Below are 17689 nucleotides of genomic sequence, written 5' to 3' on the forward strand. Positions count from 1 at the left end.
AGAAAGCCGCAACAAACGTGTTTCTGGAGATGAGAATGCAACAGAATGTGAGCGGAGCAGCCAGCAGCATGTTGAACCCACCACCACAAACACAAGATGCAAATCATACACAAAGATGTCACGTGACTCAGCAGCGCTTCGTCAAAAATGCCAAAAACAACAACAAGTCTTTTGCGCGGCGTAAAATAATCATCATGAAGCTGCAAAGTAAAAGTTTAAAAAGTCCTGCATCGCAAAAACACACAAACAAAACGGCTTCTTCATAGTTTCCAGCCACCGAATCCAGCCAGCAACATGTAGCGTCAGGCTGATGTTCAGTCTCGACCTCTACGTGTCCATGAATTGCTTTATGTGAACCAAAGTGGAAAACAACCAACACTTCTGATGTAGCAGCTGCTGAAACTCAAAACTAAGGTCGCACAAGCAGAAAACTAGAATGACTGCGGCTGTGCATCCATTTCTGTCCAGCAGTGAAGGGTTTTACAACACTGATTACTTCACTATAATGCTGTTTTGTCAAAGGCTGTACTGTACTGTACTGTACTGTACGCGGCTGATAATATCTGAAGTAACCGTGCCGCTCTACTTAAAAGCTGCAGACTCAGTGCTGGTTGTTTCCCACTCGAGTCGTTGCATGCAGGATGAGGCTTCACTCAGCAGGAGAACTCAGTCAGCCAGCTAACAGACACGTCTGATGCTGAACTTTGCTGTTTGATCTGGCTAACTGAGTGAATCTGCCTCCTGAGGAGACCTCGCTGGTCACCTGAGTAGCACTCTGCAGAGGACAGGGCGCTGGTTGACCGGGAGTGTCGACGAGTCACTGCAGGAGGACGCAAGAGTCAAAGACAACACGTCTCACTGAGGAACTGACACTACTGTCATCATATCAGAAAAGGGTATTTCTGTCTCAGCTGCACTCTTTACATCATCACACACACTTCAGTGGAAGTTTAGTACAATAGAGGAGACACATTTAAAAGAGCATGCAGAGAGTCAGGCAGGAGAAACAGTGATCTGTGCAGACAGATGTGCAGGGTAAGAGAGGGCTGGTGTAAAGTTGTGTGTTTAGAGCCTTCTTGTGCACTTTCTGAACTTTAAACGACTTTAAACTAATTTTTCCACATGATAGTCTAAAGAGGCGTTCAGACCAAACGCGAGGCAAATTATTCACGTCGTGAGCTGAAAATATTGAACTCAAGCGAGGATTTTGTGTGACGCTGTGTCCTGAAAGCCCGTCAGTGGTGACATTCACACTGACGTCATGACGTCAATGTCGCTGATGTCCGGACATTCATGAACAGCAATGGAGGAGAGGATGATAATCACTAGTCGTGGCCGTTTGCAGACACCAGAGCTGTACGATCACACATCTACTCGCACCGAGACGGGACAAATAAAGAGCTGCTGTGGAGCAAAGTGAGCGAGGAGGTCGGACTACTTGGTAAGTTATGGAAATACGTCTCAGCACAGCAAAGTCCTGATCGATCCAAACTCCATTCAGGGAACAAACATTTTAAACGTTGTCTGCTTGTCGTCTGGCCGACAGACCTGATGAAGCATGAACTCAGGCTTTTTACAAGGCGGCATTATGATGATGTTATTTCAGCGTCCTTTTGATCCTTTTATTGCGTCAGATCACAGAGAAACCTCTTTGTTTTGGGTTCATATCGATCTACCTGCTGGTCACAGTTACTATTTATTGATTTTAACACGCATATTAAGAAACTGCCACTCAGCGGACACAGGTGGACGGGTGAAGTGGGCGCCGGTCAGCTGGAAGCTGCAGTCATCCAGACACTGGAGTTCACCCAGCTGGGTGCCGCGTGAGTAACACAAATAAAAACTAATAATCCAGCGATTATCCCGACTTCGCGTTTGGTCTGAACACACCTTAAGTGTTCTTCTACTGGCCTCTGTGAGCTCTGGTGTGCAAAGAAAGGAGGTTTTGGAGGATCTTCAGGAACATACTCACCCAGGGGGGAGAAACCCCTGGCGGGGCTGGTGTCGCGGCTGCTCTCGCGACTGGTTTCGCGGCTGCAGCCCTGACTCATGCTGGGCCGGGGGATTCGGCTGCGAGCTAGAGGAGCGCAGCAGGCAGACGGACAGAGAGACAGGCAGACAGACAGACAGACAAACAGACAGACAGACAGACAGACAGACAGACAGTAAGCAGCGCAGGGGGAGAGTTTAGCTCGTAGCACTGACACAGCTGAGCTCTGCAGAGATGGTTAGTCAGGCAGGAGAGAAGACAGGATGAGACTGAGGGAGCTGCAGGAACAGTGTTAATGTGAGGAGGAGGAACAGGAAGTACTGCGCTCGTTTGGGACGTGCATGCAAATCTGATCAACTCGACACAAAAAGGAACAAAGATCACACTTACAACTCGCTTCAGACTTCACTTTTACTTTGAAGTTCACGCGTTATTATTCCTCTGTGTTAACTCATAGTGTCGACCTGGTTGTGTCTGTGTTTCTTAGATTAAGTTTGTATTTACTTAGTAACATCACATTACTTCAACAAAAAAGCTCCAAGAATCCACTTTATAAGCTGATGTCACTGGTCCAAATGCTTCTACAGCAACAGGTTGAGCTGAGGTGAGCACCAGAACATGAACAGCCAGCTCACCTGTGCTCGATCTGGTGGGGCTGGTCTCTCGGCTGCAGCCATGACTGCGGTGTCCTCGGGGTCGGCTCTTGTCAGTCATGGTGCTGGAGGTGCTGTTGGCGGCGGCGGCTGCCGTCCCCATGGTCGGCCTCGGGATCCTGCCGTAGGTGGAGCTCAGCAGTCGGCCAGGAGAACCCGACCTACTGCCGGCTGAAACACACGGGGAAGGACTTTAGTTAGTTCAACATTCACACATGACTTCGACTGTTTTTGTCCTGATGCTACTCGTCTCAAACATGAGGATAAAATCTAAGTTACTCACGTTGAGACTGAGAGACGACTTTCCCGCGGCTTCGTCCCCGGCTGTCGGTCACTGATGGACCGTTTCCTGCGCTCGTTCTCCGGGTTCGTACTCGACCTGCCGACGACACAAAACAGAGAAGGAGAAAGAGTGAGAGAGAGGAAACATCTTTAAACTCACGGCAGAGTTTAGACACACTGAATATGACGACTGCAGCTGGTTTGGACCTTTTCTACACTTCTGTCATGCAGGAACAGAGAAATCAAAGTTGAGATCGTAAGGAGGGAAACGTGACAGAAGATATGAAACAGGGAACAGTGAGAGACGATAGACGAACACAAGTCACTTCATCCTGAGAGACATCTTCATAAAACAAAACACAGGCACTGTTGTTTTTTAACAACTAATCATCAGCAAGTACACAACGCAACAAAATATGCAACAAAGTTATAGACGTTGACAATTTAATGCAGGACGTTACATATATCTGTAACCTGAACTGGCAACCACAACATCACCAGACTCCATTAACAAATGTAGTGATTTTAAGAGTTGTTCCATGAGGAGGAACTAAACAAACGTAGTGAAACTCTGTCTCTGACAGACTCTGAATCATTGTCTCCTTCTTGTAAATTCAGCATTAAATGAAAACAGTAAGTTGTTTGTTTCCTTGTACAAAGTGTCAGTTTGTGGCAGCATGGCTGTACCAGCCTGTCTGGTTCTGTGTCTAAAGTGCTAAAGTCTCACCTGCCAACATTTAGCAGCTGTTTGAACACACTGTTTACACTGATTTCACCATTTACACTCAATTTATGAAAGAAGAAACATTTTATTGGCGGTTAACATCAAATTTTAGGCTACTTCTTTGAAGCCTGTGCAGAAAAGTCCCCAGACTCCCTTTAAAAATCGCCTCATTTAGTGATTTGTTGAGTCAGGAGAAACTTTATACACTTTGTTAAACACTGTCTGACAGATTCTTCATTATTTGGGCCTTCCTAGAAATGTCTTTCTTTCTTATTGTAGAAAACACTGTGTCTGTTTGTCTCAGTGATGCAGTGGGTTTTTTTCATAGAGAGCGAAGGAGGAAGTGATCACTTGAGACACATGTTAATGCTGAGTGTGATCGTTTAATAATTCACCGCAGTAGCCTGAAGTTTTTCTCAGAATTCCTCACAAAAAGTCATAATTTCACGTAAAAAGTCAAAATCCTCAATTCCACTCACCTGCACTCGTTTCAAAATAGTTTTAACCAACATGATTAAATAGATTTTCACGTGTAACAGAGACGTTACAGTTCACCATGCATAGACAGTCCATGCATTGACAGTTCCATCACAGATGGGCACCATTACAGTACTGATGGGGTCAAACACACACCGAGGAGGAGGAGGAGGAGGAGGAGGAGGAGGAGGAGGAGGAGCATCATTCCCCTGTCCACATATGGAGACACACACACAGCTTACCATCTGCGTTTACAGACGACGAGCCGTCTGACGGGTGGGTGAGGGGGGCGAGCCCAGGAGAGACACAACAAGGGTCACGGGTCAAGAGGTTAAGATTTGGATATGCTTGTCAAAGAGGTGATCGGGAGACTGTGAGCCTGATAGTCCACTGATTATCAACAAAAACGCCTCAATCGGATGAGACCCGATCAGACACAAACGTGGAGACTCTTTAACGTGACAACACCACTTTAAGGCCTTAAATTCAGCATAAATCCCTTAGCAGAAATATCACTTTTACAATAAAATATCACTTTTATAATCGGTCTCCAGGACCACTTATAAAAGCGTCTAACAGTTGAATTCTGTCTAAATATCTGTAGTTTTGTCAAAAGGGTAGATGCCGAATTTACAAACATTTCACGTTGTATCGCAAACGCATGTTTTACAAACTGTTCGATGTGTATATGAACATTTACAGCAAAGAAATATTAAATCATGACATTTTTAAATGGAGCTTTGGCACAGCAGGCTCGAGGGAAGCGGCTTCATACCAGGAAACGTTCTTTGTGAAATCATGATGAAGTCTTGCCACCTTAGCCAAACTCCATTCAAAAATCTGTCACTTTAAAGACGCCTGTGGCTTAACAGCAGATGAATCGCTTCACAATGTTGGAACCACTTTGCACGATGTCAAAAAACATTAATTCAGATTAAAGGCTTTGGTTTTCATTTGATCATTTAATTTAACGTCCATGTAAACAGTAAAAATTGGAATTGCTAAGAAATATTGTGGATGTAACCACAGCTACTGGCTTTATTTACAGGAAGACGTGCTTCCACAGTGATTGAATTAAGTGTCCAACATATAAATTAAATAATAAAAACGACTTTGATCTTCTGAATCCAGTCATAAGATCCGGATGCTCGCTGAAGCAATAAAACTACTGAAGACACTTTTGGATCTGGGTTCTCTTCCACACAAACTCAGAACTTTCCCAGGTCAGGTCAGAAAACGTCACGATAAGGTCGTAAAATCATTTGAAGGTGCCACACGATGGTTTAAAATGTGGTCTTCCTCACCCAGTGAAGCGTAGGATCCAGGGGGAAGAGCCGAGGCCGAGCTGAAGGGCCCCGCCGCCGACGCCACCGCGGAGGGCACGGTGGGCATCCTGGTGCGGGCCGTGGCGGTGGCCGCGGCGTTGACGTCCACGTCGCTGCGAGAGCGCTGGAGGGAGCCTGGAGACGAGGCTGCGGCAGGCGTCCTGGTGTGGGCGGCTTTGGCTGGAGGACGTCCAACAGAGAGGAGAGCGGCGTGACACAGCAGTTTGACAGCTCTTAGTTCTCCGACTCTTGTGATCACAAACACTGATCTGATATTCTGGGACCAGTTTTCTTAAAAAAATCATAAACAGCAACAGCAGCTTGAAAATTCAAGCTCATCAAATGGTCGGAAAATCTCTTAAACTGCTTTCAAAGGAACGTTTCACAAATTGAGGCTTAAACCTTCAAAGTAAAGGACGTCCTGAATCATATTTCATCGTCTCATCTCATCAGTTTGGACATCACGAGGGTTTTACAGATGAAGTAAAGAGTGACGTGAACTTACATCTTGTCGTGCTGCTTCCAAAGGTGTTCTTAACAGACAGAGGTCGACTGAGGAGACAAAAACAAAAGAGGAAACCGTCTGTTAACCACCAAACTATAAACACTACAATGTGTTGAACTTAATTGTAATATTATCGGTGCATTTACTGGCATATTCATTCCTGTTATATACAGGTGTCCTTCACTACTGCTGCAGAATAACACAACACAAAACATCCACATGGATCTTTTCATCCAGAGAAATGGGTCGAAGATCAAAGCTGAGCTCAGACGGACAGAATATATTAACATGAAGAGACACTGGAGACTTGTGAGGTCGTATTTATGATCGGTGGTGGGAGTATTGTTAGGAGAGCTGCACAAACACGATGTAATGAAGATATTTTCAGACACATTTCATCATCAGATGTTTTGAGCTTCCACTGAAGCTCAGCTGATCTGACAGCTGATATTAACTTTTTATTACTGGATCTGAACTCTCATTGGCTACATGAAGCATCAATCATCTGGAGGCTGGTGTGTGATTGGCTCAGGAGAGAGGAGGAAGAAGAGAGAGTGGGTCAATCATTGGCTGTTGTAGGCTCTAGGGCGGTCATAGAAGCTCATATCTGCTTAAATGAGCTGTCAATCCAACGGCGGCCATCTTAGGATCCCCTGTGTAGAGGGATAATGGCGCTTGCTGAACTGACTATTAACAGGTTATAGGAGGAAGCGTCTCACTTGAGGCTCTCCTGCGAGGACGAGGAGGAGCGATCGGAGGCGGGCAGCGACATCAGACTGTCTCCGCTCCTCAGGTGAGCCTGCAGAGCTTTCTGATAGGACGACTCCAGGCCCTGGAAGAGCTGCTCCGCCTCCCGACGGAAGTGACTGTGGAAACTCCAGTAACACCTGCAACGGCGAAAAGAAACACCATCAGGACATCTGTGGTCTTACACCTGAATGTTCAGGAGTAAAATGATGTGGTGACGTACTTCCTGGCCACAGAGCGAGCCTCGGCGTCGGCATCGTGGATCCCTTTCTTTATAGTCTCCATTAAAACTGTTCCATGTCTACGAGGAGGAAAAAGAAGTTGATTACTCAAAAGTCAGAGTCACAGGAGTGTGAAGTGGGTGCTTTACTGAGCGTTGAGGGTGTAAATAATGATCTCGGGGCTTCTTGAGACTTGGATTACACCAGACGGACTGTATGGAGCCACTTTATAGTTTTTATGGTTGTTCTTTACATTTTAAAATAAGTCCCCAGCTACTGGAAATCCTCAAAACAAAGAAGCGCCTCACATGTGCAGAACTTGCCTGAGAAAAATCACATTTTAAAGTTTCCTTCAGTGTCACAGTAATCCAGTGACAGTTGTCTGTACATCCATGAGTACGCTGCAAACAGGAAGTGCTAACAGCTTAATCTGCAAAGTTTTAATGGAGTTTTGGAGTATGTTTGTTTTTTGAACTGTACCTTCGGTATTTCCATCTGTATCGTGATGTGAACGCAGCCTCTGACCTCATGTGAGTCATGAATCTGCCATCTGCTCTGCAGTCCATTAGGTGAACTGTCACTCTGGGCTTTTACAGCTCCATTAATCCACACGTTGGGATGCTGATGTCACTCTGATGTCACTCTGATGTCACTCTGATGTCACTGATGTCGTTCTGTTTGAGACTTTAATGAGCTCATTTCGTTGATTAAAGCCGTTTTATTTCAGGTTTTATAATTTCAAATGTTTTGATCCGTGTCTCGATACCAAAACAATACTTTTTTACATCTGTCCCCTCAAAGAATAATTAAAATCCATCTGTATTTTGTATGAACGTGTGCTGATGTCACAGCTGCTTTCTCTCTGGATAAATCTGAGCTGGATTCGTACTCGTGTGACGTTTAGGATCAGTGATCGATGAGAACCAGAGAGCTCCCCTGGTACTGGGATCAGCTCGGGTTTCACCCTCGGCAGGAAGCAGCCGGGCGGAAACACAATGAGGCTTTTTGGAGGCAGACAGAGATCCCTCCTGGCATCGCCATGGAAACTGCTGAGACCGACCCTGACCCGGCCGGTGTCACATTTCCTGACAAGGTGGCGAGTAGCGCTTTAAGCCATTCAACGAGCCAACGTTTTATACTTACTGTACGAATATCTGCTTATTTCAGTTCAAAATACGACCGTTTGTTTTTGTAAAAGCGTCGAGCGTGAGATGAACGTCATATTTTCATGTATTATTAAAAAGTGTTTGGTTTCGTCACCTCTCCAGAGAGCCCGTCTGCCACTCCCGCAGCAGCAGATCCAAGAACTCGAAGCAGCGCCTGAAGACAAAAACATCAAAACAGAAATCATTAAAATCTGAACACAGACTGAAGAAAACATCCAGAGTACGATTCATGTATTATATCATTAGTTATAAAGTAAAGTTAATATAATAAAATGTTAGAAATCTAAATAATAAAAATGTAATAACATTTTAATAAAATCATTTAAATAATTTATAAATAACATTAAAATGCATAAATAAGATAAGAAAACAAACAAATAAAACAAATATATGATGTTAAATAAAAATGTTTGAAACATTTAAGATAAAATAAATATAAAAAAGAAATAAATAAATACTATTAAATAAATTAGACATTTAAAATAAAAACAGAATAAAATAATAATATTTATCAAATTAAACATAAAATTAAAATAAATATAAATAATAAATATTTTTAAAAAATAATTAAAAAAATAAAATAAAATAAAATCGATGATCAAAGATAGAAATAAATATATAATATTAACTCGAAAGTAGAATTAAATAATATTAAATTAAGTACATATAATAAATTATATACAAAATATTAATCAATTGAAACATTTGCAAAAGAAAAACAGAAATGTGTGTGTGTGTGTGTGTGTGTGTGTGTGTGTGCGTGTGTGTGTGTGTGTGCGTGTGTGTGTGTGTGTGTGCCTCACCTCCTGACGGCCACAGATTTGGACGCACAGTTGCTGGTGATGATGGGGATGAGGCGAGGGAAGTGTGTGTGCTGTAAAACACAGAGTGGAGTCAGAACAGCGTTTGAACAGACGTTTCTTTCAGCACTGAGACTGAGACTCTTCTTCTGTGGTCACAATAAAAACGGTCATGTGATTTCATCTTTTAATCCCATTTGTGAATTCTTTCCAGTTGTAACTGGGAGCTAACATGGTTATAATGCCGCCTCGTGAACGGTTAAATCGGGACAGGAAGCTGCCGTTACGCACTCTGAGGATGAGGCGGATGGCGGCCATGCCGGAGGTGGCCATGACTTTGGCACTGTTGGGGACCAGGTTGAGGAGGATGGGCATGGTGGCCTCCGCCGCGTGGTCGAAGCGACTGCCGAGCACCGACGACAGGTGGCTGCAGGAAACATCAAACAATGGTGATGTTTTCTGACAACTTATTGTTTTGAATGATCGGTTTTCTCCTCTGACTGACGCGTCTCACCCCAGAGTGATGCAGGCCTCCCTCACCACCTGCGAGCGGAGGTCTTTGGCGGACAGCTTGAACGCCGCCTCCATGAGCCGCAGCTGCTGCAGAAACCCGTCGAACTCAGCGGCGCCGGCCAGCAGCAGCGAGCGCACCTTCTTCAGCTGGATGGACGGAGGAGAGCAGCGATCAACAAACATTCTCACCTAACTGATGACCGAACAGAGACGACAGAGGAAGTCTTACAGCCGCCACTCGGAGCTCCCAGTCCTTCTTATCGTCGGACAGCACGTCTCGAATCTTCGTCATGGCCTCCTCCACCTCCCTGTTGGAGTAGATCTGGTGGGCGAGAACAGGAAGGACCAGAAGATTATGAGCAGAACAAGTTTATGTGGAAATGTGGGATAAACGAGGCTCCGTACCTGCACGGTGGGAACATCCTCGAAGGCCTGGATGAAGTCCTCCTCATCCACAGCTCCAGCAACAGATCCATCCTTCCCTGCAGACGACACCACGGGCACAACACGAGAGGAAACCTTTACTTCTCATTCATCATTCTGTTTACTCGAGGGTTCAGAGTGTAACATTTGCTGTCTGAACATTAAGGTGTCAGCCGGTGTGAGCTCTGACCTGCAGACTTGGCGCTGGAGGCGGAGGCGGGACGTCGGAATGAACCCATGCTCACCGTCTTCCTCCCGGACAGCGAGGCTCCTTTGGATGAGGACGAGGAGCGGCCGCCGTCCACCGAGTCATCGTCCTCGAAGTTCTTGTCTGGAGGAGGAAGAGCGGGAAGGAGAAACGGCTGAACAACGAGCACAAAGAAAACGTCCCTGCTGATGTGGACGCGGCAGGCGGACTCTGACATTTCTGCATTTTAACTTTTCGCTGACGTTCAGCAGAGAGCGATACAGAGGACATAACTCACATTCCTGCATCACCAACATAACGAGCTGGTGACGGCGAGGAGGCTCAGACACAATGTCCCGACAATAAACTCAACAATCAGTCCAGTGTTCCCAGTGAGAAGCCTCGACTGACCACAGGAGAACAAAACACAGTCTGAGGACACGGTCGGTTCTGACCCACTCATACCTTCAGTCTTCATCCCTGCAGAGGGATTCAGACCTGGTATAGAGGTGAAAGATGTGTTTGTTTAGGTTTTCATTAATGCTGAGACAATCAGTCGTTCAGGTTACAAATCATTTCAGTCACTTAGTGAGCAGAAGAGCCAATGATCCACACAGTGTGAGGGTTTGCTGCTTTCATCATATAAAAAAAGTCTGAATTCTGAAAAAAATGTAAAACACGTCACAATTCAGCCAATAAATACTGAATAATCTGAATCTGCAGAGTCGCTGGTAATTAAATTGATTAAATAAATTTAGAGGAGAGGAAGTAAAAAGAAGCAGAAAATGGAAATACTCAGGTAAAATACCTGAAAGTAAGAACAGTACTTGAGTACATTTTTACATTTATTTCTTCACTGGCTGTTCGAAATTTTGACACAAAGATTTTCATCATTGATGCAAATGAATATCAATCAATCAATCAATCAATCAATCAATCTTTATTTGTAAAGCGGCAATTCACAACAAAAGTCATCTCATGACACTTTCCAAACCGAGCAGCTCTGAACCAAACTCCTGGATTCATTTATTGACAGAGACCCAACATGAGCAGCTCCTGGTGACAGCAGAGACAAAAAACTGCCTTTAACAGGCAGAAACCTCGAGCAGAACCGGACTCAGCGGTGGCTGGGTTCAATATCGGTCCCAAATATCTGTTTTCAGTCTCCGTGATTTCTAATAATCGGTATCGGCCCTGAAAAAGCCACCGAGACACTCGGTCACACTGGTGGCAGCAGTGTTCCTTGTTGTAGGCCACATTAAGCTTGTTTCTTTCAGTCGTTCTGTCAAAATGTCAAAATACACATTACCTCCACAGAAAGGCCGTTTTGATCTTTGAACGGCTCAGTAAATAAAAACACAACAATACACAACGCTGACAATCTTTTGTTTGTCGTCTGAGGCCGCGCCCTGTGAAAGCGTCTCCTGGTGGTGGACAGGCGAGCGCCACGTGAGCCCCCCAGAGCGCAGGAATCTGCACGGCCAGCAATCAATCCTCTTTCATTATTCAGAGTTCACACACACACACACACACACACACACACACACACACACACACACACACACACACACACACACACACACACACACACACACACACACAGCAGGGCACTCAGCCAACACATCCGTCATGTGCCATCAGGTTGCAGTTTTTTCCTCCTCAAAGCGACAACAACGCCTCAATATCAACACAAGGTGACTGTGTGTGAGCGGTGTGTGTGTGTGTGTGTGTGTGAAGGAAAACACACCTGTCACCTGAGCTTCAACACATTAGCATCAACACAACACAACAGGAGGAGAAAACAGCTCGTAGCTCAGGAGGAAATCCCTTTAAAACTCGACGACGTGCGTCTAAATATCAAGTAGAAACAGTAAACGCTGATAAAATATATCTGCTGCATCAGGACCATCACTGATCAACCACTGAATCTGATCCGATCATACCTGAGCTGAGAGGGCTAACGCTACCAGATATCTGGCCTGATAAAGCGTGCGTTCTTACTTACATAACGCCCGCTGCATGAGTTTTAATAATAAATGTTATTAATGCTCGACTTGTCGCTGTAAATCTGAAAGGAATAGTTTGAGGTTTTAGGAAATGAACAGACGACGGCAGAAGATGCATTTTACTGTTTTTCGAATACTGAATACAAAATGGAGCTGTTCAGATCAGATTTAACCTCCACAGCCTCAGTTCTCACACATCAACTTGTAAACTCATCTAACGTCTCGTATCCACAACAGGTCTTCATCAACCAGCAGGAACGTTCACCCGGGAAAACTAAAATACGCCAGATTTCATCTCACAATGTCTGGATCCGTCCCTTTATCTGGATCAAGACCCATCCTGCATCCAAGCTTGGTGGAAATCTGTCGCTTACTTTCTGGATCATCCAGCAGAGGATGGAGATCACCTGGTTTGGGAAACCAAGCAAACAACCAACGAACAAACGGACACAGGTGAGGACGTAACCTCCTCGCCTTAGGTAATAAACACTTTATAACTAGAGCTGCAACTGAAACTTAATCTGGGTCAGAAAATGGTGAAAAACAAATGTCTTGTTCTGGACACAATCTCATGTTGTTTAACATAATGAAAATGCAAAAAATTCAAATTAAAGAAGCTGGAATCTGAGAATTGTGACCTTTTTGCTCTCAAAGAGAATGAATCAAACCGATGAATCGATCATTCAAATAGTCAGCGACTGATATAATAGCTGACAGGTAATCGATTCACAGTCCTCTCAGACTCCAGGGCAGCAGACTGCCTCCAGGTTCCTGACCTCAGCTCCGCTCAGCGACCGACCGCCCGGCTGCATCACAACAATCCAGCTGCGAGCGGGCCGACAAATCATCCTGCTGTGTTTACATTCAGACACCACAGACGCATTTACAGCCGTCGTCACACCAGGCATCCCTCCTCCTCCTCCTCCTCCTCCTCCTCCTCCTCCTCCTGCATCCATCATTCATTACGACCTCAACTGGAAGAGCAGCAGCTTACAGGAGCAGATCCGCCTGCAGACCAGTTTCCTCAGCATGCCGGCAGACAGACAGTCAGACAGTCAGTCGGGTGGTCCTCCGGTCCTCTGAGCTCCTCACATCTTTCCCTCCTGCTGAGGAGAGGAAAAGGGGAGGAAGGAGGGGAGTCCGACCGCGAGCCCCCTCCCTCCCCCGTCAGGCAGCATGTGCTTCAACATCTGCCTCTCCGTCTCCGTCCTCTAGTTCACTTCAGCACACACACACCGTCAGGACCGGGATGGAGGAAGAGGAAGGGAGGTGATGGAGGAGAGGAGGAGGAAGGGAGGGGTGGCGGAGTGGACCAATGGGATGCAAAGGGAGGGGTTGATGAGAGGACAAACCCCGGCGCTCGATGTGGAGGCGGAGCTGGGGGGCGGAGTCACAGTGTCATGATGACTCAGGAGAGGAGGAGGGAGGACGGAGGAGACACCTCTGAGGGGGAAGCTGCTCCTGACGGTGTTAATGTCCGCCGCCGAGCCTCCGCCCGACTTATCCGAGCGCTTTTAATCACAGCGAGGTCGAAGCTGCTGCACGAGTCAGGGCAGTGAACGAGGGAGGCAGTGGTGGAACGTAACTAAAATGTAAAGTACATGTACTCAAATCTGAGACGCCCCCATGGCGCTGTCGCTTCCAGCCATCTGCCATGAGTGCAACTGACCACACCTCATTTTAAGACCAACATGGGGCGCACAGGTGGGCGTGAAAACGACTGTGTCAGTCTGAAACACTCACATCTTGTTCGACTTGTTGAAGCTCCTCCAGAGTTGCAGAAGACAAACCATTTAGAGTCAACTGTGTTTGACAGGCGAGATTTAACTTTCACAACTTTGTTACAGGTGGATAACAACTGCCCACGTCAAAAAAAGACTAACAATAATCCGACAAAGCGACTGTGACTAATTGTGCCCCTCCTCTGGATTGCCGGGTCACAAGGTTTCCTCCTGGCAGCGTCTCAAAGTCTTTGTGAGCTCGGAGCCTGATGGAGCCTGACAGCTGATCCCCCCGATGCAAATTCACAAAATGACCCTGGAGAGGTGAGTGCACAGTGTTGCGTCACCGGACACAGAAGGAAACAAGGGAGCGTGGGAGAGCAGCTGAGAGTCTACAGCAGGTAATCTGAGAGAGATCGAATCAGCCTCAGCTCTGCTCACAAATCACACTTATTTCACTCACATTTTTCCGCCATCTCAGCTCAGAATAACAACGGCGTCAGATAATAACGCAGCCGCAGCTCAAAGGTGAGCGCCGACCTGTTCAGGTCCTGTTCAGCCTTTTCATGGCTGAGTGAATGCAGTGGGAAACACCCCTGCTATTCTCCTGCACCTCACAACCGGCTGGAACAACAGTGGGAGTGACGTTCCCACGGACTTATCAGGCTTCATTCACAACTTTCTCACCAGATTAAAATGCATTCACACCAAGCAAATCCACAGGCAGCGGTCTGGAGTTACAGTGGAGGGGCCATTAGTCAGGTATGCTGGGTATGTTTCTTTAGATGAGCAGAGGTACAGGACGCTGGTTCACAAAACACCCACTACTCTGAATTAAAGGTTGTAAAAGAGCGTTAAGTTATTTCACCTGAGACCACGAAGCTGCTGAGAGGTCTGAACAAACTTAATCAGATAAAACGCGGCTGATGGCTGAACCTCTGAATTCATCCTGATCAGCTCAGGTTCCTTTATGCACAGTTTTTATGACTCAAACTGGATTTCAGGGTCGTAAACAATCAATAAAGTAACAAGAATTAAACTCAGTAGAGGACAAACTTCTTCCAAGGACAGCATCCGATTATACTCATTCATAGACACCAGCCACCTAAATACGCCTGATTGTTTCATCAAGATCCAGGAATTATTCCCTGAGGATTTCAGGAAAATGTAGAAAAACACCCCAATCTGACGATGTTAGATACGCACCAAAAGTTAATGGGGTTTATTCTGGGCCAAAACCCATCTTTCATCCAAGTATGGTAGAAAATCAATTCAGTAGTCCAACAAACCAACCAACTAACCAGCAAACCAACCAACTAACCAACAAAACAACCAACTAACCAACAAAAAAACCAACTAACCAAAAAGCCAACCAACTAACCAACAAAACAACCAACTAACCAACAAAACAACCAACTAACCAGCAAACCAACCAACTAACCAACAAAACAACCAACTAACCAACAAAACAACCAACTAACCAACTAACCAACAAACCAACCAACTAACCAACAAAACAACCAACTAACCAACAAAACAACCAACTAACCAACAAAACAACCAACTAACCAGCAAACCAACCAACTAACCAACAAACCAAAACCCAAAGTCTCTTCATTTACTGTCATGAATGACAAAGAAAAACAGTGGATCTTCACATTTAAGAAGCTGGAACCAGAATATTTTTCACATTTTTGCTTGAAAAATGATTAAAACGATTAATTGATTATCAAAATAGTTGGTGATTATTTTTCTTTCTAGTCTCCTAATCGATGAATCGACTAAATGTTGCAGTTTAAGGAGTGGCGGACAGCGAACAGGATCAGGTCAGCAGGACTTTATACAGTTATCTGAGATATTCAGAGATGTTTTGAGAAGCTTTGACCCAAAGATCAGACAGTTCTGCTTCATGAAGGATCTTAATGAGAATATTTCAGATCAGTCAACAGTTTCAGCTCTACTGGACATCTTGTTGTGTGTTTGTTTACTTGTTGGGTCTTCAGGGTCAATCAGTGGTTGTTCCTGTTGGGACTGAACCTCTTCCTGTTTGGTATCCTTCAGTTCTGTGGAGAGGAGTTTTCCTGTTATGTTGCGTGCAGCGTCGTCTGGTGTCTTTGTATATCTGTGCAGACGCCAGCAGACGTGAGGCCAGAAAAACCTTGTATAAAGCAGCAGCGAGTGAGTTTCCACTCTGCAGACCTTCATAAATGCTCTTTCAGCTCTGTAGCACGTCTACCTTGTGTGAGAGCCTCAGCAGTGCATGCTGCCCTGTCTCTCTGTCCCTGCACTGTGTTCATTATTCAGGAGGTTTCCAACTGTGCAACCTAAGTCCTGCTGGCAGCGCGTACCTGTCCTCGTCTCTCAACACCTCCCCTGCAGGACCTCCTGAGGCTGAGTGACGCACACAGCCAGGTCCATGTTTATTAAACCCGCAGAGCTGGATTCAGAAGCACGACGAGGTGCAACGTCAAAATATGACGTCCAAACAATAAAGGTGGTCTGATCGTACAAGTTTTTCTTGAGCTTTGAAACAGAGTGACATGATGACGACTGAGCCGACAACTTCCATCACTGAAGAGAACGAGAGTTCAGGAGCCTCTGATCTACATTATTCAGTGCAAAGTCTTTTTCAACTGCAGCTGCAAGACTTTTAATCAAAACTATGAGGAGAGACCACATTCCTCCAGTTTTAACAGCCATTCATTGGCTCCCCATCGCTCCAAGAATGCAGTTTAAAATCAATTAACCGCCTCTGAGAAGAGGTTAAACTGACTGTAGCTACAAGACCACAAACTCGTCCACAGAAGTCTTTACATGCAACCAAGTGAATCCTCCTCTACTGCGGTATTTTCTCTGAAAAATCAGCTAAAGTACTTATTTTAAACCAGGTTTCCCTGTTGAACAGAACATCATTATTACTGTCTCTGCACCAACAAAAACATTATTATTATCATTTAAGTTACTTACATTAAAGTAGATGGAAATTAGCCTGTAATCATGACTGTAAACACCAAACAGAGTAAGAGCAGCACTGACGAGCACACAGGTGGAAATGATGAAGTTCCTCTAATTATGTTCCTCATATGATGACGACCGTTTCTACCTGAACAACTCTGATGTTTCGGACGTAATCGTGCACGTCAGACGCAGATCAGCGGAGCAAAACTGCAGCATTAAACGCATCGCTGAGCCTCTGTTACTTGTGGCATTCATTTCCTAATTATGATCCCAGAGAGCACAAAGAGTCGAGTGGAGTCGGCTAAATATTTCACAACAGGGCTTCAGCTTTAAAATAACAATACTTCACTGTGTGTAAGAGTACCTGCAGGCTCTCTGCGGATCCACTGGAGGAGAAACAGTGGCGTCCTGACAGCGACCCAGAGCTGGTGCACTGCCGCCTGCCTCCTCCCTTCCCCTCCAACCCGGTCTTGTGACCGTAGGGACGACAGCTGACACCACTCCTACAAAATAAGAGCCCTCGGCTGCTGGAGTCAGTCTTCTTGTGGTTTTCTTCTCAGTTTAACAGTTTGTTTTGCGGGCTCTCTTCCTCTCTCTGTATCTTCATGTAGTTTCCTCTATTCGCTCTCCTCTGAATGATTCGCAGCTTCTCTTCCAGGTCAGCGTGACGCTCTGTCAGCTGTCAGGGTGCTGACGTCCACGTCTGTCTGAGGAGGCTGCTGAACTGAACTGTGTCAAAGTAAAAAGTCTCCCTCTGAAGGACGTTTCTACCGTTATTATTATACTGTAATTATATAACTACTTAGCAGTTTCATTTATCAAATCAAGGAAAAATGAAGAGACACTAAATCACTGGAGGGTGTTACTGAACGGTTTCACTGCGAGTGCAGAGTACAACACTGTCCCACACCTGACAAACGAGCTCTTATCGTCACATTTGATGCAGATCGTAGATACATTTTGCGACTTCTTGTAAGAACTCAGATGTTTC

General features: G+C 45.4%; 1 protein-coding gene across 13 annotated transcripts in view; it reads right to left on the reverse strand.

Moving 5' to 3' along the window:
• LOC311253020 (CLIP-associating protein 1-B-like) overlaps positions 1-17689 on the reverse strand; it is a 37532-nt gene that overhangs the window by 12313 nt on the left and 7530 nt on the right. For 6 of the 13 annotated variants that reach the window (XM_084346698.1, XM_084346702.1, XM_084346709.1 and 3 more), the window contains exons 8-22: positions 10017-10157; positions 9809-9885; positions 9633-9725; positions 9405-9550; positions 9182-9317; positions 8894-8964; positions 8185-8244; positions 6927-7004; positions 6676-6843; positions 5957-6003; positions 5431-5631; positions 2927-3022; positions 2626-2814; positions 1973-2077; positions 764-820 (exon numbers count right to left, since the gene is read on the reverse strand). In XM_084346698.1, the coding sequence (XP_084202824.1) occupies positions 764-820; positions 1973-2077; positions 2626-2814; positions 2927-3022; positions 5431-5631; positions 5957-6003; positions 6676-6843; positions 6927-7004; positions 8185-8244; positions 8894-8964; positions 9182-9317; positions 9405-9550; positions 9633-9725; positions 9809-9885; positions 10017-10157 (1665 nt within the window). The remainder of the gene's footprint in view (positions 1-763; positions 821-1972; positions 2078-2625; positions 2815-2926; positions 3023-5430; positions 5632-5956; positions 6004-6675; positions 6844-6926; positions 7005-8184; positions 8245-8893; positions 8965-9181; positions 9318-9404; positions 9551-9632; positions 9726-9808; positions 9886-10016; positions 10158-17689) is intronic. The other 7 variants (XM_084346700.1, XM_084346701.1, XM_084346704.1 and 4 more) reach the window with 2 other exon arrangements.

The sequence above is a fragment of the Pagrus pagrus genome (assembly GCF_965226575.1).
Source record: "Pagrus pagrus genome assembly, chromosome: 24".
NCBI lineage: Eukaryota > Metazoa > Chordata > Actinopteri > Spariformes > Sparidae > Pagrus > Pagrus pagrus.